At 32.1% G+C, this 23,182-nt stretch overlaps 1 protein-coding gene across 1 annotated transcript in view; it reads right to left on the minus strand.

Annotated features, from left to right (window-relative positions):
* Nucleotides 1-2,012: 2,012 nt before the first annotated feature.
* The window catches only part of LOC139094425 (maltase A2-like), a 187,491-nt gene continuing 166,321 nt past the window's right edge, over nucleotides 2,013-23,182 (minus strand). The window contains exon 2 of the mRNA XM_070645463.1: nucleotides 2,013-2,052. Within this exon, the coding sequence (XP_070501564.1) occupies nucleotides 2,013-2,052 (40 nt within the window). The remainder of the gene's footprint in view (nucleotides 2,053-23,182) is intronic.

The following is a 23,182-nucleotide window of genomic DNA, read 5'->3' on the forward strand; positions in this document are numbered from 1 at the left end:
ATGTCATGTCAATATCAGAACAAATGAATAGCAACAGTCGAAGCAATTCGATTGATTGTATATTATGTTTATAGATGAGAGAGAGAGTGAAATTTTGAGGAATGAGGATATGAGGAGAAATATAAACAGCAACAAGAAAGCATTCAATAAAAATCAAAGGATATTGAAGATTATCTTTATCCAAAAAATAAATTTTTTCTCAATCGTTTTGGTTTAAATGTTTTGACAAATATTTTCCGCTTTTCCTTATGACATTTGTATGTCTATTGATCCTTTTTTTACACCAAACTATAGGCCTTTCCCAATTCCATTTTCCACAATGCTCTTGTATGCACACCATACGTAGATATGTGAACAATTGCCATTGTCTCCTTTTGTATTACTTTGACGTTTCTTTCATCCATTTCTTATGCTTGATATTATTTTGAGAAAGGGCGCAATAAATGGATATATTTTGTGAAATGAATGAAGAAAGGAGTAAATGGAATAAATAGACGGATGGATGAGTGAATGGATTGATGATATATGCACGTAATGTATTAAAAGCACAAAAATTCATTTCTTTTACACTTATGAGTGATGATTAAAGGTTCCAACTCTTTCTTTTTAAGACATATATGTGATAAAAGTATAAGAATTGAGAATAATATTTCACAATGGCACAGAGGCACATTCGCATAAAAATAGGAACAGATGAGTGATTTATTAATGCTCAGTTTTACTTATCTATCCCTCATCCTTTAAGCTTTCCTTCTCTCTTGTATCCTCAGGGGATAAAAAATGTGAATTTTTCCTACGTGAATAATAATAATTGAGGGTAAGAACTAGCCGGAAGTGCAAATTTACTTCTATTGCCAGGTTTTATTACTTCTATTCTGGACATACAGGTAGAATATAAATTAATTACTGCCGGTTCATTACGTAATTCACTGTATACACACGTATAGTGGCCAACCCTTGAAAGATGATGATAATGGAGATTAAAAAGAGATCTCGTGCAGCTCAATTTTCCTCTCTCTATAAGCATAAAAATGTATTAACACGCACCAATGTAATTCATCAAATTCAAAAAGCACTTTAACCATTTTTCTTTCCTTTTTTTAGTATTTTTTGTTTGTGTTAGTTGCTGTTACTTAAGCAGTACACAAAAAAAGAAGCGGTGATTGCTATTGCTATAAGAAGTGGCACAAAAAGAAAATTCCTTCCTATCAGTAAGTAACAAATGATATTTTTTGTGTGTTTTTGCTCAAACTTTTATGTATATACGCGTCATGAAATATATTGCTTTTCACATAGCACAAAAGTGAACAAAGAAATGTAAGAATAAATAAAAAAAATAAATCCTTACGAAAAAATTACCATTTTTTATTATTTGATTGATTTTGGCCCCTAGAATTGCGTGGTGAGATTAACAGTGCTGCTATGTTCAAAAGAATAAGAAGCTTGTGGTGTAGGTTGTATGTTTTTGATGATATATTCAAACCGTTGTGGATTTTGATATTAGTTGACTTTAGTATCACTAATTTGGTGATTTTAGGGACCAAACAGATGCTCCGATGTCGAGTAGCTGATGCAGCAGATAACTGCCCCTGTTTGGTCGCTACAGCACTCCAGCGTCGGCTTGTTAAGGACAAAACGGTCATTTGATGAAAAATCAAAGTTGCCACATCGTGCCGATCACAGACGTTCTTAAAGTGTAGCATTTTCAGAACATCCTTACATATGAAATTAGAGAATATTACTTGAAAGTTGAACTTCCATTAAAAAGCTACTTTGAGCTATGAATATATCCAATAATGTAAGAATATATTCATTAATCCTTACTCACTTACAATCCAACATATTCTGCCTCATACGGCGTGAATAAAAACCAAACTTTTAGGTACATACACAAGAAAAAAAGCCAAGAAATAGAAATTATATATTGCTCGACTGTGCAAATGGATTAATCAAATGCTTATCGTTTTCATTCAAGCGAAAATGAGGGGAATTTAATTATCAAACTTTCTACTTTAACTAACACTGTTGTAGAATAAAATTTTCATCATTATGATGATGATGATCATTAGGGGTAAAAGGCAAATTAAAGTTGTTGTAAAGTCATTTAATTGAGGTTATTAAAAGCATAAAAAATTGGTAAAGGCATTTTAATGTTCAACAAATAACAGTCGTATACACGCGTCTACAATTTCCTTCTTATTTTAAAAATTTCTTTTCATTATGTACAGCATCTACAGCAAGAGGTGGGAGATGATTTTAAAAAATTTATTTTTTCACAATTCAACAACTATGCTGGGATTGAGTGTGATGGGAGTGAGGGTGAGGACACAGCAGAGAACAGCAAAGAAATCTGTTTTTAATGATCATCAATAAATCTAACTCGTTTGGTTTTGGCGAATGATGTTTTGACTTTCTTGCCTATCCCATTTGGCCTTTTTTTTTTCAACAATCATTTTATCTCATCCTCCGATCCCTTGGACTCATGGCTCATCAATATTGAAAATTACCCTTCATCTACACTCGCTCAATGTGCTATATACATCTATCCTCGTACAAAAATCATTGAGTTTTCATTCAGCTGGACCCCGACATGATATATATAAACACACATCGCACATATAATGGATGAACGGATGAGTGTAAATGATGGTATAGGACTGGACTATCAACCATAAATCCATTTAATTCATTCAAATAAATTATTAAACAGCGTTAAAAAATGCGAAATGTGCCCCTTACAGCAATAGTGAAAAATATCTATGCCCATCATTGTACCACACAATTTTTATGTTCGAAATAAAAATCCATATATAAATTTATGTTTGAAATATGGTGAGTAGATGGAGGAAGGAAGCAGGATAAGAATAAGAAGAAGGGAAAATGAGGAATGGGCTGGCTGTTTAAGGTCAATTTATCCTTTTTTAATATAAAAGCATACAACTTACCCATTCCACCTCCTTTTTCCTCATATTGACAGCATAAAAATGCCCTTTTTTAAAAAATGAATAAAAAAAAGAAGTGATTGGGTTGGTAGATTGGTGGGTGGATAGGCTAAAATGGCTATTCAGCAGAAATTTTTATAAAAAATATAAATAAATCAAACACAAATACATCATTTTTTAATACCCATACCAAATATGTACAAACCACTATTTATTTAAATAAATATTATGGAGCTTAATGCTTGTTTGAGAATGGAAATCCTGAACAGTTGAGAGCAAGTTCTGTGCTTTTCAAATAAAATTAAAAATGCCGCTTAATAGATGCACATTCCACATTTGAGGAACACTGTCAAGTTGAAAAATATGCATCCACAATTAATCGATTTAATAACATCCCCATCCATACACTTGTTATAACTTGTTACGTTGACTGTTACACACGATACAAACTCAACATTTTTATAGATAGTAAATACCACATACGCTCAACAATAATGAAAGTAACGCAAAAAAAAAGTTATGCATTACCAGTTGAACTGTCATTTTGTGTGGTCATTAAATCATTAAACAACATAAAAAAGGCATGATAAAGAGGTCAAAAAGTCAACATTATATTATAATAATTAAAAAATTTACTCCCCACTATGCATGAACGCGGAAATTTTTTTAGTGCATAATTCATTATTATTATGATTTTGAAAATTTATACTTAATGGTGTTATGTCAGGGTTGTTGCTGAATATTTTAGTTACAGTCAATATGAGAGTTCATTGAGACGTGGGTCTTTGAATTTGTGAGTCTGTAAAGCATATGCTCAAGTACATGTTCCAATTATGCTATTGTGAAAGCTATGAATCTTCGGGTCCTCAAGTTTATGAATCGAGACATGATATACCGATAGTTCAAGTTCATTATTCAAGCATTCCTTCATTATTTACTATGATAGTCCATTAAAAAGTTGCCAATACCTTTGAACGATCGCCACGATCCCCATCATCCCAACTAGTTTGCATACCCAAATCACCAACTCTGAGTTGATTGAAATTCCCTTTCTGCCACCATTCACTGGTTGTTGTTTACAATTGGATAACAAGTAACACTATGAACATATATAAAGTCCACATGATAGATAGATAGAAATATGTGTTTGAGTGTACATACTTACAATAAAAATGACGCTGGTGGCAATATAAATTTTGCATGTTACAACAAACTATAATATTTGCGAGCAACAGTTTACATTATTTATTATATTTTACTGACCGACTCGAGGGTGCAATAACTGCTAAATATGAACGAATAAAAGTGTTGGATGTGTTCAGGGTATGAGTGCCATTCACAATTGGATATCAAACAACAACAACAACAACAAAAAAAAGTTGACAAGCACAAATTAAACTGAATTATGTTTTTTGCACTAAGAGTAGTTCAGAAAATTGTGAGACATGAAACATGCATAAATATTAACTTTATCTATTATTAACTGTCTGCAGAGAAGTTGAGCTGTAAAAGTTTTTAATTTGTTGACTAGTACTTCACTTGTTCCTGCACAAAATACTCTCAAATTTCATGTACAAAAGCTGATGAATTCAATTGAATCGAGTAAAATTTCCTGTAACTATAAAACTGTTGAAACTTTTCCTTTTCCCCATTTCCTCTCTTTACGTACGTACCATATTGTTGTATAATTTCATCGGTAATTTTAATAAATCGTTCAACATGCGGAACTGAGAATTTTGTACAACTTTTCCTCTTTTCAGACCAGACCAGACCAGACCACACCACAATGAAAGATGATAACAAAAAAAAGAGGAAAATTTCATCACTGCATAAGCATCAGTAGACGATGAGATTAGATGTGATGAGATGCAAGAGATTATAATGAAGCCAGAGCATCTTAAGCATCACATATCATTTAATATTATGTTAGATGTTTTTTACGTATAATGCTCATGAGCTTGAACTATAACTTTTCATAATCAGGTGAATGTAGAAGGAGTCAGTTGGTGAAAGTACTTTGGTAGATGAAAACTAATATTAATGAATTAGTATAATGTCATGATGATCTGGAGTTTTTAAGGATTCACAATTTTGTTTAAAGATTTTAAAGGAGCTTGTAGTTGGAAAGGGGTTAATATCCTTGAGTAGACGGTATTAAACTTGGGATTAGTGATTAGCACTTGAAGGCTAACGATGGAGTCAGATTCATGAGCCATGTAAGAAGAGCAATGAATTACAATTGGAATGAGCGTTCAGCAAAGTAATCAAGTACGTAATATCCAAGAATTTGACATTTTTGATTGGGCTTGAGTGGCTTTGAGTTGAAATCAGCCCACACTAGTGTCATACTAGCCTAGAGACACTATATTCTGTTATTTCTCTAAAGCAACTTAATGTCTGCTATTAACTCATTTTTGACAGCATGCTGTTCGAGCTAGTTGAACAATATTCTTTATTTTGCTAAAATTTTCAAGGAAATCTATTCAAAATTACTTAAATATTTCACTACAAATCAATTTTTCTAAACTTAGTTAAAACTATGTCCCTGTAAGGACATATGAATCTAAAATAGAAAATCCGTCTTTCCTAAATAAACTAGATTCAACTTAGATTCAACAACATTCCTAAACTACCTCGAAAAAATTTCTTTTCAAAACTCATTTCACTTCTTCTTTTCTTCCCAAAAAATAAAGTTATTTTTTTGTTGTCATAAATGAAATGTGAAAAAATCACAAAAAATAAAACCAAATGGATTAAAAAATCATTTTGCCTTAACATTGGAAAGTGCGCCACCACCCTACCCAATAAAAATTGTTTGTTTGCCATACATACATTTATGGATATATATGCTGATAATAGAACACAAAAATTTTTGTGTTCATTCTTCTTGTTGTTCTTCGTCTATTTTGGCAGGGTGAGAGTGAATAAATATTGTTTGTTATTTTTTGTTCCTTCTTTCTTTTCCTTTTTCTTTTGCCATTGCTGAATATTTTTTTTTTATTTGGAAAATCGAACAATAAAATTTTATGGTGTGGTTTCGGCTTCAATAATAAAATTCATTAGCGGTTCTTTTCATTTAGTATTATTTTTGTATTTGCTTTTATCTGTAGAATTCATAGCTTGAGCGAATATTGTTGTTCTTCTTTTTAGTCATGAACGAGCAGAAAAAATCCCCTCAATGTTGAATTTAAGGCAAATGAATGACGTAAAATTACAAGTCAGCAGGATTTTAAAAGCTTCGTGTGAGTTTGTTGTTCCGTTACGTTCTTATTGTTCTTGTATAATTAATTGACCATCTCGGTCGTACGTAATATTAATAAACAACAGTTGGTTACCTCGCCTTTATTCGGACCATTCAAATTATGATGAAATTAGTTTCATATTTTTTAATTGTGATGTTTTTAGGGTCTTGATAATATTTTTATATTTTCATGGAATTAAATGAATTTATAAAGAACTAATTGGAGATGATTATTGGATATTTTTGGGGGGTAAACAAGGCATTTAATGGTACAAATTCTTGTGAATCTGTTAAGTGACATGTTTATGTTAGATTGGAGCTTCTTTTGTTGGTTTGTTGAATTGTGCATCGACATTTGGGCTCATTTAGTGAGTCGTCAATAGAAGTAAAGTGATTTTGACACAGTGTCTTCTTTTGTAGGCTAGTAGCAGCAATGATCATCGTCCCGAGGACAAAAACATGTTATGATTAGTTAAGGACAACTAAATGTCTATTTAATGATCAGTTCTAATGATTTTCTTGTTCATTCTGGTGAATCTTATTACACATTGTAGGTCTAGTCAATTTTGAATGTGAGAGCCAACCGTACCTTTACTTTTAAGACCATCATCATCCTGATATCCTTAAAAAGCGTTCATTCCATCTTCAACCACGAATCAACCACTCAAGATTCTCAAGATTTTTAAATCAACACCGCAGATATAATTCAAGTGCCAACAATAAATTCCTCTCTGCAAATATTTTCTTGTAAAAAAAAGTTATTGAGGTTACGAAGCAAAAGAATTTTTCACGCTAGGGTGCCACTGAAAACTATTGACTCATTTTATCTCATTTCACAGTATTTCTTCTCATTCATCGTCAATAAATTTATTTACAGTCAGTAGACACCAAGACATGCTATAAAAATTCTTCGCAACAGTAATATTCACGTTCGTTGAATACATGAGTGAATATTAATATTTCTATTAGCCATCCAACAACAACGATGAACTCTTTTAATACATATAGACATAACAGAAAGAGGAATGATGTCTATGGGGAGCGGAGGATGTTAAATGTTCTATGGTTAATTTGATTATGTCATCATAAACTGGGAGAAAAATTGATAGAAAATGTAAATAGCATTACATACATTAATGCCGCTACAGCTACTTATATACACAATGATACAATTCTTTTAGAACATACAACATATATACGGACGGATGTAATTTATTAATGAGGACAGGCTAATCATAAGCAACATAGCAGCAGTGGCATAAAATTATTGCGAACAAATTAAATTTCATCTCTTTCGAAACTATTTTATTCTTATGTATATTGTGTAGATGTGCATGTTCAGGGGTGGATGTGATGCTGAGAAAACATGTCACTTGGGAAAAATCTCACGGGATTTTATAGAGAAATGCAATCAATTATGCAATACGAAAGGGGTTTTTCTTGCCATGTTATGTTGCAAATCTCAAGAGCATTTTATCAATGTCAGAAATTTTTTTTCATCTATTTCCTTTGTAAGAATAAACCACACTAGATGTAAGGAAGAGAAGAGAAGTAACCATGGAGAATGCAAGAAGAATAAGACAAGGGAAAAAAATCACATTAAATTATACTTTATCATTTCTTTACGTGTAAAGTGTGAAATCGATCAAAAGGAAAATGAGAAATCAGAAAATGGGAAGTGACATGAAATAATCACCTTTTATTTTGTCACTTTCACCAAACATTATCATTAATTTTATTTTTACTTCTTTTCCTACCATAAATTTTATTTATATTTACTATAAACAGATAAATAAAGACAGCTGGTGAATCCATGTGATAAGATGAATGTGAGAGAATAATAAGAAAATTGGTTGGAATGTTGGATGGAATTTTGTGGACTAAAGCGCATTGATTAGGCACATCTGCACTTGGAAGTTGTAATTTTCAAATAGGAGCTAACAGAAAAGGCAGTTTTAGGTGCTATCGTACCCAATCATATGTAAGCAATTCTGCAAGGACGAGAGGAAAGCATTTGTGGCACCGTGATTGAGAAACCGACCAGATATCTGTTACACTCTCTTGAAGACATGAATAATGCTCTCGTAATGCCCGTGCCAGAGCTCGAAGTCGACTCAGATTTTCCATTGACAAGTCGAGTAGAGTCGAATTGAGCTTAGACATTCTCAGAGTTGACTTCAAGCTCTTATTGCTACTAGAGAGGCAGGCATAAATTTCCAAAGAACGACATAAAAACGGGACAAAATGCCTACATCACATAAATCCTCACAAAACCATCACACAGAATTTGTCTTCAAATTTTCATTCATTTGACAAAAGAAGGCCTTAAGTATTAAGCGTATCCATTTTTGGTATTTGTCGAAATGGAAAAGAAAAATCGATTTCTTTATCATCATCATTATTTTTCTGCCTAGATATATTCAAGCATTTTCTACATGTGAGTCCATTTTTCGTTCTCAATTTCAATGTATATACATATCGTCCGCAACCTAAAGTCCTTCCACATCTAATACTTTTTTTTTCATTTAATTTATCCTATTTCCAAGACATTTATAATGTTGATAATTTCGGCTTTTCATTTGATAAGTGGAATTATTTCGGAGAGATAGAGATGGAGAGACATTGAGAACCCTCAATGATATATATTATGTTGTGTGTATAAAAAAGTAGCAAAAGAAATTCACCCTCGCAAAAAATTGTTTCCCCTCTCCCATGACATTTTTTTTAAATGCGGAATCTCAACTTATCCTTTTTTGTTTTCTTTATTAGATTATTAGTTCACAAATGAAGAAGAAAAAATGGAATGGAATATTTTTTTATTTCTGTTATTATTGCTCACAATAAGTCAAAAGAGCTGAATGTTGGAAATGTTGATAGGAAGTCATGTCTTGAGCGCATCGTCCAGAAATCTACTTATAGACTTCATAGGCGATATCACTCAGAATCCCTTGTACATTCACGGTACCCTAAATGTGAGTTTGCTTATTGTCTATTAGGGATCTGTAGTAACACAGAGGTGATTACATCCAGTACAGACAAACAGCCACCAAAACTACTCATTCCAAGATTTAACCAGAAATAATAAAACCAAGAAAAAAATGGATTCCTTCAATTTACATTCTTATTGTCCACAATAATACACAACAAATGATTACTCTTCTTTCATACCATAATTATCTTTCCGCATAGACCTATTCTTCAAGAATATGTCAACAAATTACATTCTTGTTCCTTATCATTCCTCTTACATGTTGAATCTCATTCATGTTAATTCCTCTTGTTCATTAATGTTGCATATATCCTTACCAAACCGCTACCCTCCATCTCTTGAATCTATCTATACAACAAAAAAAAAGTCTTAAGTCATTTGATGTGACATGACTATCCTCATTTCGCGTATCTATGCCTGTATACTTTTATAAAGAGAAGATAATGAAGTAAGAGACAATAGGAAAGCGTTGGATATCTTTTAATCAAACGATGTAGGAACGAGTGTGCTTTAATTCCTACCACTTATTTGACATTATTACATTCCCTTTTGTTTTCCTTAAATTTATCTTTTCCTTTGTGATTCTTCCACTCTTGATACTTACATTATGCATGTATATATGGTGATGTTATCCCCACATATCCGTTACTTACGCATCAAAGCATTAAAGAGTCAAGAAAAAGAGGAGAAAAAATTAAATCCTCAATTTTCCCATTAATTCAATCAACATTTGAAGCATTCAACAAACATGATGGGGAAAATTGAGATGAAAATGAATGAATAACAATGTCATAACAACTGACTTAATGCTTTATTTGCGCAATTTTTCTTCATTTTTATTTGGATAACAAAAGGAGATGAAAATGAAATTGTTACTGGAATTAAGTAACAAAGTGAAGGAATTGCCAATTTCTTGTCATTTTACCCTCATACAAGTAGTTGAGGGACGGATTTAGTGACTTTATTAGGTGCGTTATAAGTAATGGATATATCCGGGGGTACTTTACAAGTGACAAGCTAGTTTTTTGACTCCACTGTAGGATCACGGCTGTTTCTAGTAGTAGAGCCTGTGTAGCAAGGGTCATTCAGGTTCAGTAGCACAATTTACAGTTGCCAAACATTTCCACATCCTACTTATTTCACTTAAATAATCATCATGCGAAAATTAGATTCTTTTTCTCTTCCTACTCCTCTTCATCTTTTTATTTATAGAATGGATACATACAGATATGTTCATCTCATCCATTAAGATCACTCGACTTACCAATTCTAATCAATTATCATAGCATACACATATGTAGACTCAAATATATATGAAAGAATGTTGTAAGCAATTCGTTTACTAAAATTACAATTTATTTCGAGTCTTACTCTTTCTTCTCGTAGGGAGATGGACAGTAGTTTGAAAAATATGCTTTGTGATACTCCTGCTGATGATAATGATGATGATGATGATATTAATGTTAAGCTGTAAGACTAAATTATATATTTAGCATTACTAAAATGAATGTGATGAGTAATCATATGAGAATTGACCAATTGCCGTGTAAATTTCTTCCTTACTCCCAACAGACTCGAGTTGATGCATTGCCTGGCACAGCTATTGCTGACATTCAATGTATGAAGGGACAAACAATGCTTAAAAATGAAACGAATGATGATGACTTTGTGTAATGTATTACGGGTAATTTTGTATTTTGTCGCAATTTGAGGATAAATATACACACATTCAACACCTCTAATGGATACTCCTCTAATAGTGCTTCGCCATGCAATGATTGTTACTTCTCTTACTGGTCCGGTCGTTGTTTTGATGGATAAGAAGTGAATTTTGGGTACTGGTGTAAAATTGGCTATAAGAAGGAATGAAGAATGGAGGATTTGCAGCAGAACTGTTTTGGAATAGCAAAAAATAAAATTTTGTCGGGGCAAGTAATGATTTAAATAATCTTTTAGGATTTGAACCTAAATATGTGGATATATCTCTCTGATTACTCCACAGAAGAACTCAACTGCTTCTTTAATATTTGGCACTATTCCTCAATAAACACATTCACTGCCATCTTCCATCAAGTCACTTTCTCTTTCAGCATACACTGATGTATCCCACCGGAATATTTCAAATAAAGCGAGGCAGAAAAGTGTCTTTTGAAAAATTACCAACAATAAAGAGTGCCGTTGAGCAGTAAAATGAGTAAGATGAAAAGTCTCTCGTCGTCGTAATTTCCTGCTGTTTTGACTTTTGACCTATATGCTTTATTTTTTTTTTGAAAACATCTAACTTACTATCTAAGGGATGAATGTAAATGACCGGCAATAAAACTGATTATTTGTTTTTGTTCCTCCTACTGTTGCTTACTATCGTTGCTGTGTACGGAAAATATTTGTTTATTTATTATGGAAGGAAAATAAATGCACGCATAATCTATAACATAACAACATAAGGAGTCAACTTTAATTTGGACACATTTTTCTACGTCGAGTCTCGTCTTCCCCCTTATGCATAAATACATGTGTGTTTCTCATTGACTGGTTGAATAATTAAGTAAAATAATTTTTCTAAACAATCAAGTGAATGCTTTATGCTTGTATATCCATCTAAATTGCTCCCTGCTGAACAATCGTCGCTAAAACAAAAAAAAAACTACATGTTTGATGTGTCTGCCATACACGCAGTCCTCCCCTCAATGACTTATATAAATGTATGTGATTTTTATAGCACTTCTTATTATTGAGCACATATGTACACATCCTATAGACATTGTGAAAAATGAGAATAGAAAATTGTTGAATACAAAACCACTTGAAATGCTTCTTTTTTTTGAAGAGATATTTCTTTTCTCGATGATGATCTGCATTGAATTGATATACTGATTACATTGAGATGAAAAATCTCGTTTTTTTTAAGTTGATTCCTCTTTTCATTCCTCGAACGTGTTGAATGATGCTTTAGTGCAATAAATCTTTGTGTTGCTTATTGCTTATATCTTGTTTTAATGTTAATGAATGGAACTTATTTGCTTTGTTCTGATTAAAGGTTCTTGGAATTAATATGCAATTCTATACAATTTATTGAAAGTAGATTATGAAATGGATGCAAAATTTATCAGTTCTACTCATAGATCGAAGTCGACTCGGATTTTGTATTGAAAAATTGACTCAATTCTTATAAAATTGAAGCTGACTTCGAGCTCTACTTCTAGTGAATTTACTCAAGAACTTGCTAGTCTTTGGTAGTCATGGAATTGGAATTAATCAAAGGAATTTGAGGAATGAGTCTAAATCCATTTAGAATGCTAAGAACTCTTTAATCAATCAAAAGGTTTCATGGGTTCCAATTTCATAAGACAAAACCTACAGCTAACTGCGTTTCAGTCATCAGCCCCTAAAATCCCATCAATAAAAATCTCAACTTTTCTTTTATATCCTTTCATATAAATTTTTACACTCAATATTGCACTTCAAATGCGTACAATATCTGTATGCATTTTATTCATTGGACTCATTGAAAAATGAAGGAATAAAAAAAGTAGGAGTTAAAGGATAGGAACGTGTAAAAGTGCAGTAATTTATCAAACATTATATTACAATGCTCCTGCATTTTAATTATTCTCAATACATAACAATATTCTATTCATAGATCTATCCATGTAAATGCATTAACTCCTATCTCATTACAAACTTTTTTTTTTTCATACACATTATAATTTATGAGTTTTTCAGACATTCTTCACTGCGTTAAGCATTCAAAAGGAATGAATGGAACATGCAATCTATATGAACGATATCAATACGTACTCACACATGAAGCACAGCACATGGAATAAAAATATATTCATAAAACGCAATGTAAGTGAGTAATATGTATGGATGTAGGAAGGTGGGTTGGTAGGAGAAAATAATTATCATTGAAGAAAGATCAGACGAGTAACGATGAGCATGGAAAAAAAATCTTTTTCCTTCTCTTCATTTATGCCTGATTTACATACAATGCACATCCAATTCAGCAATTAATTTTGTTGTTTTTTCATTTCCATTTCTGTTTTGTTTTCGTTTACTCTCATTCCTCCCTCAGAGTTTTTACTGCTTGCTGTTACTATTGTTGATATTTTTATGTTGAACATATCAGAAAATTTTATTTCATTTTTTTTTTTTTGCGCAAAAATAGCAGATAGAGATACTGAATGGGGAATTGATGATATTTTAGATAGCAAAAAAGAAATTATTTTTATGTTCATGTGCGTTTTAATAACAAAAAACATGGATTTTTTTATATTAAACGATTACTATGAAGATAGGATAAGTAGAGAATCGAGACAAATAAAAAGGGGAAAATTGCCATTGATTGCAGATGTGTGACAAAAATAAGAGGGTGGGTGATGAAAACAAGTCAACAATAAGAACTTGCCTGTGTTGTGTTTGTGGAAAAATCACGAAAAAAATTAAAATTCTTTATCAGCAATATCACTCAGATCGTGATGGCTTGTGCTGCTTATTAATTCAGTCACATTTCTTATTTCCTTGTTATAAAGTCGCCAGTAGTGAAATTCTTTTTACTGCTTTGGGGGGATTTTTATTGAGCTAAAAATTAGCAAATGGTGAATTTTGATACATTATGGATTTTTCATTGCTAGTTATGCATTAAAATTGAATGACTAATGAATTTCTTGTTGTATGGACTGTCTCTGACTCATATTCAATCACCTATGGTATGTCTTAAATTAAGAGGTCCAAAATTCGTCTTACTAAGCTTTCCAGATAGAGCAATAGCATTAATTTGTCTAATCGAATTGTACCTTTAAGAATCTAGCGAAGGTTTTGACTTGATGAAGGCAATTATGACTCTGAAGCATTAATCCCTAGCCAGTAATTGAAAATCAGCGTATTATCGACTACAATCCTGTCAAAACACCTCAACCCCACCCTCACTCAATTTACCAGCTATTACAATACACAAAAAACATGCTCAATCCTTCAACAATTACTTTCATGACGTTCTGACTGATTTCCATAAATAATTTTGATTGCATCGATTTTTGAGCATGTTACCAAGGTTATTGTATACCATTTCAATAATCCAACAATTCTTTTTTACTGTCTATAATGGTTAAAATTCACTACGCCTCTTCCAATCTGACGAGACTGTATGCTATATTCGTGACCAATTTCCAAGTATTTTTCTTCAATCAACCAAAAATTACTTACTTATAAAAATTAAAGGCATGGATAGGAATGGTGAGAAATGAGAAATATTGAAATTAAACTCAATATTCCGTCTAATAAATTTAAAATTGTCCGTATAAAAATGGCAAGAATATCCATCACTTTGCGACTAAACCATCGACGGAAAAGGCAAAAAATAAGAAGTCAAGTCACGTGAATTCGATGAGCATGAATGTTTGTTTAGAAAACGAATGAAAGAGAATGAAAATTGTCTGAATTACGAGAGTTTAAGGGAGGAATGAAGACTTGAATGCAGAGTTGGGATGTGACAGAGTTGCAGTTGTAAGTGCTTGTTAATGATGAGGGATGCTACCAGTATGATGTTGGTCGTCCAACTTAAAGTTTAAAAGACAACTGCCCCAAGCTTCCAACCAATCACCTTTTACCAACTCTGGATGAATTTTCATTTCAATCTTCCGCATCAACTGGTAAGTGCCACACATTTGAGGCAATTGCTGAATTTATTTTTGAATAGATTGCATTTTTTTTATACTGTATGTGCATTTAGGTTCAATTGACATTTCCTGTGATGAGCTTCTCTCTTTTTTTCTCGATTAAATGCTCAGCTATGAAGAAATAGTTTGTGATGTTGGGGTTTGATCTTTAAGTATATTGAAAGCAAATAGAATTGACGAGAAGAAAATTTGTATTCAGGAAACAAAACTTTTTTTTCTTCCTTCCAATGCCTCGTTTTGCTTGCGTTTGCTTTTATTTTCTTCTTATATTAAAAAAAAAACTTCATCATGAAATTTATCAGTCGATTCTTTTTGTGGGGAGCAACAGGGGAAATTTTGCTGAATTGAATGAAAAGTTAGCAATTTTAAATGGAATAATCAATGTGAATAACTTTATGAATTATGAACTATGGGCTTATTTGGGGATATATGATGATAAATGCTTAGTAGTACAATCTGAGGGACATAAAAAAAGAAGGCAACGCTACGGAGGTTTTTAGGCTCCGCTAAACCTCTTTTACTAATACCAAATGGAAGCAGGCTTCGTTTGACGTCCATTAGGTTGCCAAAAATAGGGCACGGACAATGAATTGGTTATCAAGATGACACAAGGCACCAAAAAAAACCAAAAACTGTGAAGATGTCACAGCATCCTGCATTAACCCCCTAGAAGCGTGATCAATGAATATTTTCCCTCCTCAGTATCCAGATTCAACAGACGGGAAGCAGAAAAAAAAGTCAAAAAAGTATGTACACTGCAGTGAATTGAAATAAAAATTCCATAGCATGAAAATTTTGTATACATTACACATATGTCACACACAATGATGCAAAATAAGCTTTAATCAAACAAATGATATGACTTTGGGATAAGAGAACAAACTTTTTTCCGCTGTCATGCATACATGAAAGCATATCAGACGATTCAAAAAAAAAGTTATTGAAAAAAAGATTTTTTTTTTCTCTTCCTTCTTCATTATGAAAAAGTTTTTCAACTTCTTTGCTCGTTCTTTGCTTCCCTTATTTAGTTCTACAACTATTATTATTATTACTACTACATCCACTCCTTCACTTAATGTTTTTATAAACTTTATATATTTTTTTTTTCCTCTTATTTCTTTAAACAAATGTTAAAAGGAAAAAGAACATTACGAGACATATTGACAAATATGTTAATGTCAACATTTGTTATTGCATGAATGAATTTACAAGACAAAATTGTATTTTTAAGATCAATTTGACTTCTTATTTATGCTTCTTGAATTTTTTTTGCTGTTCTTCTTGAATTTTAGTTTTGGAAGTCGATGGTTTTTGGGGGATGTATTGAATTGTTGGTAGCTTAGAGTTATGGGTTGTTGGATATAGTTGGGATTAATTATTATGAGACAGACAATAATGTTTATGGAATGTTTTGGTATGATTTAAAAGGTTTTAGATGCTAGAGCTAGCAAGCGGTAGCCAGCGAAAGGGTCAGTATCAGGGGACATCTGAGGGAGGCTTTGGATCACAATTGATCCGTACGGCCAGCGAAGTAAGTAGCCATATTTCTAGAATATATCAAATTGCATTATTTTCAGCATCATAATTGCCAACAATACAAAAAGTCGTAAAAATTCAGCAACTCTCCGTTCCCATCAATTCATAAATTTGATCTCATCTGCGCTGGATCCATAATATAAATATTTGCATCTCATCCAATTTTTTTTATCACAATTCACATCATGAAAGTAAAATTCATTAAGTTTTAATCTTAAATTTGAAACAGAATCCGATGGAAAAGCAGTGAATGAAATTAAATAAAACTAAAAAAAATTATATTTGAAATGAAATTAAAATGTTAATCTATCATCCAACCTGTGATATTGCAGTGGCTCAAAAAATTCATTATAATTCAAATTTTATGCATTTTTTTACCCGTTTCCTCATCATCATGAGAACTGTAGATAAAAAACTATTCAGCATTTTATTCATAAATTTTCTTTATTTTCACAGTCGTATGAATAAAATATGCTTCTGATTAAGAATCATTTCGTTACTCTAGAAACTTTACAAATTTTTTTTCAACCCATTCCTTATTGTAATTTAACTTATGTCAATAATGAAATGAAGAATATTGAAGGAGAATGATTAATTGAATAATTTTCATTTAGTTAAAATCAATAAGAAATATTGCATTATGGTAATTTTATTTGTATTGAAATAGATGATAGAGAAAAGGTTTTGATTGAAAGTTATAGACAGAAGTGGATTTCTAGCTTTGGATTCAGAACTTATTTGACTGACGATATCAGAAAATAAGGAATCTAACTAATCAAGTATATTTTTTTCAATTTTGTCCATTTTTTGCCTCAGGCCGACTTAATACTAACCTAAGGCTAACTTAACACTAGCCTAAGACCGGATTTGATCGAATCAGGCCTGAAGATGAAGTCATACTGGCCTGGAGCAGGATTTTTGACTGTTTCTAGAACGTGCGCTTTCTGAGCCAACTCGAAACCAGATTCATGCAAACGCAAGGAGACAAAAAGACCTTATTTTCTTCGCTATGCCGTGTCTCTCTCGGGTAGAAGCTATTTATTGTACATATTGAGAGTGTTCAATAATAGTTTAGGTTAAAAACATATTTTGACAATCTCAACTCAGTGAAAACCACACAAACAATCCACTAAATCCCATCTCTGTTTCCTGATTATTATTTCCTGAATTATGAAAATATTTTGAAATTCAAACAAAAAATTCCCACTCGATAAGTAGATTTCACAGTAAAATAAGGGAATTCGTATATGACAAAAGTACATATGTGAATAGTTGACAGTATAAAAAAAGACGAAAATAAAGTGCTCCAATGGGAATGAGATTTATAATGAAAAGCGATTCCAATATCATTTTCATGTATTTCATATGTTTGTGCCACAGTGTATGTTTCGCAAATTTTTACTCTCTCTCACTCACTCTACACTAATACATAAATATCTACTCGCATCATCTACGTTAACAGTCACAATTCCCAATGATGCCATTATTATTTGTTTTGTCAGCAAAAATCCAATATTACTGCTGTTGCTTTGTTATCGAATAGAACAAGAGGCATACATACAGATGTAGAACACATCCCGTACGCAAATAAGAGCTTTGAAAGTAAAATAAGTGTCTCTTCAAAATTTAACAGCACTTCAGATGTATGTGGGTATCATCAATTGAATAAAGGAATGAAAATTGAAATGTATTTTTTTTTATTCTGTGCGTAACAGGTACCAGCAACAAGAGAGCTCCATGAGGAGGAAAAAAAAAAGAAAATATTCAACATTTCAATTTCCCCCGAAAAAAAATATGCCACAACCATGACATCAATTTTTCTTTTGTTTCATTTCATTTCATTTCTCTTCGATTTGTTAAAAATAAAATATCAGACATAAAAAGTGGCTTTTGAATACATCAATAAGCTACTTCTTTATGCTAGTCGTGGAAAAAAAAGAATGCTTCAATGATCTATGGTGAATTCTTTTTAGCGGGATTTATGTGGATTGAATTATGATGGCATAGCTTGTAGGCAACAACTTGTTAATGTTTGCATGACTTTCTGATGAAGATGCTTGCATATCCAGCAGTCAAGGTTTGGATTCTACTTGTATAGAGGGAATATTCATGCAATTTTGAAGCTCTGCTCCCAATACAACGATGAAGCAGTGTCTAAACGATTATTTTATGCAGCTCAGGTCAAAATATGTAAAGACTCAACTTATGAAGATCCCCATATTGATCCTCAAAATATTTTCCTCACCACTAAACACCCTAAAGCCTTCCAACATTGCCAAAATTTCCAACCAGTTCTTCTTTCCATTTCTACCTCAATTTTATTCCATCAACATCTGCCATTCACGTCCAAAACTCTTTTACTCTCGTTCACTGTCTATTACACAAACTTTTATTTTGTTTTGTGTGTCATGCAACAGAGGAAATTGTTTCCTTTCTCATTCACTCTTTGCTGCGTGTCTTTACGCGCTGCCGTTGAAGGAAGTAGAAAAATTGCGAGTATTTCTCTTACAAGTTTTTTTTTACTGTGTTGTGTTACAACGTAAGCAGATTAAATGAAGCACAACAACAATATGACTATGACAAGTGCGTAAATATGCAAATTGTGAAAAATTCCCTCTTACCTCACATCAGCACCAATGAAATGCGAAAAGAGTGTATATGAATGTGGATATAGCGTAAATATGCATGGGAGTTGGGTGAATTGTGATAACAATTTTTTTTTTCAACCGTGATATCTCGTCCCCTCTTCCTTCATTCATCCTACAAACATTTGTTGTCGCGCTCTGCCATTTGACGCACGTTACATTGAGTTGCAAAAAAATTATACATTTTAAGTTGAATTTCTCTTATCGTTTGAATATTTTTTTCGTCGTTGTCGTTTGTTGCGGAAAATTCGCATAATATGCTACCAATGATGCTGTTGCTATGTATGTGAATGTATATTAAATTTATGAAAAAAAAGAAAGAAAAGAGAAAGTAAAATCAAATAAAATTAAAATTTACGGTGAAAAAACATTTTACGTAGTTGAATTTATGTCGTTACTTTATTTACAAATATGTGTTTTTTTAGCGGATTTTAGTGGGGGATGTGATGGGGTATGGTATCAGTTTGGTGAACTAAGCGTTATTGATATGTTTTGAATTTTGATACTGATAAGTTTAATTCGGACTTTTCTATTTTAAATTGGTTTTTATGAATGAAAATGACAAATCGCATGCAAATGACAAGATCAATCCGAGGTTTTTTACCTTTGGAAGCAGAATTTTAGTGTAAACACCAGGTATCGGGTAGAAACCCAATGCGGATATATTCACACTGTACCATAATAAGTCTCACGGATATGCCAACCTTGTTTGGAAATATAGAAATAGAATAGAATAAAGAAATTAAAGAAATTATTCTGGGCAAAATGGTTTTGCTCTATATAATTCTCAGCAAAACGTTTTTGCCGTTACACTTACATAATGACAAACTAAATAGACCCTAATTCCGACTGCAACGCGCATCACCATGAGACAAAAATAAATGCGTTCCTTACCTCGTCACATCTCATTGTCTCTCCTACCAATATTCCTGAATAAGTAGATTTCTTTTCGTTACAAAAAAAATTTATAGATGGAAGGGTGTCAGTCTCATTTTAAATTCCCTTTTCCTCCTTTCTTTTAAACAAGAATTTTTAAAGATTTTTACAAAAAAAAATTTCATAAAATTCGTGTTTTTACTTTTGAATAAACATCAATAGCAGATGACGACAATCATGACGGTGCTGATGACGACGATGTTAAATGCTTAATCATGTGACAAATAATTAGACATTTTGAGGTGTGTTCAGTGATGAAAAATTCACCGAAAAAGAAAAAAATAAATAAATATTGTGATGATAATTTAATCAGGCATTCGAAAAAAAAATCTTTTGATTTACAATCAATTTCGTATGAATATGCTCATTAGTCAGCACAAAATTGACACATTCAGCGAGGGTAAAAAAAGGAATTTTTAAGCTACATTGGTGTGAGGAGATAAATGTATTGGGATTATCATTGTTATTATCGTGATCATAAATATGCAAAAATGATGATGATGATGATGATGGTAATGATGGGGATGAAATATTACCATCATTCATAATCTCATAAATGTGTGAAATCGATTACGAAAGGAAATTAAAAGTTGTGCTAAAAATAAATTTATGTATTTTTTTGTTGAATATTGATTGTTAATGTTTACTCATCATAATGATGATTGGGTCTAATGATGTCATTTTGTGAGTTTTTAAACGGGGTTGACGTGGGGTTGAATGTTCTATTTTGAAAGGTACTATTTTAAAATTGAGTTATTTCGTGGTTAACTTCATCATAATTCTTTATTGCAGTGCATGTAGGCCTATTACCGCGTGTATATGCTGTCTGAAACGAGCTAAGTCCTTCGAAACAGTTAAACCAGAGAAGACGACTCAGTTTTGTATGGAAAAGTCGATTCGACTCCCTAAAAAATCTCAAATAGATTTCGATCCTTGTTGTTTAGTATTTAAAAGGACTACAAAAAAAACTGAGAATGACCACCACATTAAAATACTTGAAGCATGAATCTAGGCTCAAATCAGATAGTAAAATCATCCAGGTTTACTTTTAAATTATAATAAATCTTAAAAAGCTCAATGATAGATTCAAACAGGTTTTAAACAGTAATTGGATAATAGTTCAAGGAAGCTCGTAATGTTAAAATCTTCTAAACGCTGATGGGCACTACAATCTATAGGAAGTAGGGGTCTACTGATAAAAAAAGAAATTACCTCCTTTAGATTTTAATTCTTCCAAAGCAAATAATTTAAAAACATAGTAAAATCTGTCTAAATCATCATCTTTAATGAGCATCACCCCCAAATTACAACCCAAAATGTCTATAAGTATTTACGCGTGTACCAAACATAAATTAATCCCTTAAAAACATTTCAAGTAAAATTCCATCCAACATCATAAAAATCTCAAAACACTTTAATTCTTCAAGTACTTCTTTTTGAGCGTCATTTCTAATATTTTCATCGCCTTCCTGCTTTAACGAGTAAGAAGAATGAGGAAGGAAAAAGGAAGAAGAAAGCCAAAATAATATCAACAACAAGGTTTTCTTTTTTTGAACTAGAAAACGACCCAATATTAACCTGTTGCTCTGCACGTCTTCTTACGAAGCTCTTATTTCCTGAATTTTTGCTCATATTTTCATTAAATTTCAACTTTTTTTTTATAAAAACTTTTCTTCCTTATGCTTGATATTCGTACGTATGTTTCAACGGAATGTCTAATAAAAATATTCTTTTTTTTGGGGAGTGTATTGAAGTGGCAGCAAGTAAACATCAATGTTTCCATTCCTATTATCGCGAAAAAGGCATAAGATGATGAAACTCTAGAGAAGAGAAGGCAAGAAGCAACAGCATAATTTTTTATTAATAATAAATTTCTACAATGTATAAAAATTTAGGACTGAAATGAAATTTATGAGCGAAAACCCTTTTTGAGGAATTTTGTATTGGAAAATGAGTGCTAATGGCTTTACTTTGGCTGTTTATCTGACATTTTATGTTCAATTTCAAAGATATGTGCAGAATTGCAAGTCAATTCGTACTTTGTATGAAGACGAGTCAAGTCGACTCGGATTGAGTATATTTGAGTCGGATCGAGAAGTATCGAGTCGGATTGAGGCTAAAGTGGTGTCCAATCGAGTCGGGGAGAATAGGATTAAGTAAATTGATTCAGATCGAGTAGAGTCGAGATGGATCGAGTATAGTTTAGTCGAATCGAGTAGACTCGAGTTGAATCGACTAGAGTCAAGTTGGATCGAATAGAGTAGAGTCAAATCACCCGAGATAATGAGGCAATACCTCTTCCTTAATTGTTTAAAATAAGAATAATAACATTGAAATGCGCTCTGGTTTCACTAACCAACCATGACTTTCTAACTTGATTGTTCCTTAACGGCTTAATTTCTTTTATTTTTCGAGGGAAAATTTATTCATTTTTCGGAGTGGTAGTGGCGGTTTGATTATTATTAAGGCTCAATTAAATCAGCGCGTATTACCGTTAACATAAAGACGAAGACACAGTTGGAAGGCATAAATTTGAGGGTCAAAGATGCATGCCGTAAAAATTAAGAAACTGTTGCTTACTCCTTTCCCTCCGTCATCTCTTTAAGTATTCATAACAGTCGTAGAACCTAAAAGTTTCTTCTTCTTGCCTTAAAATAAAGAATTTTTTTTTTTTCATTAAAATATCTGTCGCTACACCCGAAAATGTTCCATCTCCCTTGCTTACTCACTTCTCAATAAAATAGCATAAAGAAGATGGAAAAAATCAATTTTATACGAAAAGATATCGATAGATGGAGAATTGAATGGATGGAAATAAAATTGTTGCGTATCTATCTCGTCAATGGTTCGTTAGATTCTGTTAAAGAGTCTTCTTGTCTTGAATATTTCTCTTTTAAAATTGTTTCAAGAAAATTCAAGATTTTCATATTATGAATGCTGAAATGAAAGCTGAACTGAATTGGAGAAAAAAAAATTTCTAATTTTGTTTTAAGTGCTGCTGTTGCTATTGCAAACAAAATGCTTGATATTGTCTTATTTATAGCAGATTGCTAAGATTAAAGCTTTATGGATTTACTTATGAAATTGAAAGTTTGCAGCTTTGAGAGTTCAATGTGATGTGAATTTGAGGAACCAATGCATATCAAATTAATAAATTGAAATTTCGTACCTTTCATACTTTTGGAGGTCGACACTTGAAAGTAGCATCAAGTCAG

The sequence above is a fragment of the Chironomus tepperi genome, unplaced genomic scaffold (genome assembly GCF_022539635.2).
Source record: "Chironomus tepperi strain 1889 unplaced genomic scaffold, CSIRO-AGI_Ctep_v1 contig_354, whole genome shotgun sequence".
In the NCBI taxonomy this organism is placed as follows: domain Eukaryota; kingdom Metazoa; phylum Arthropoda; class Insecta; order Diptera; family Chironomidae; genus Chironomus; species Chironomus tepperi.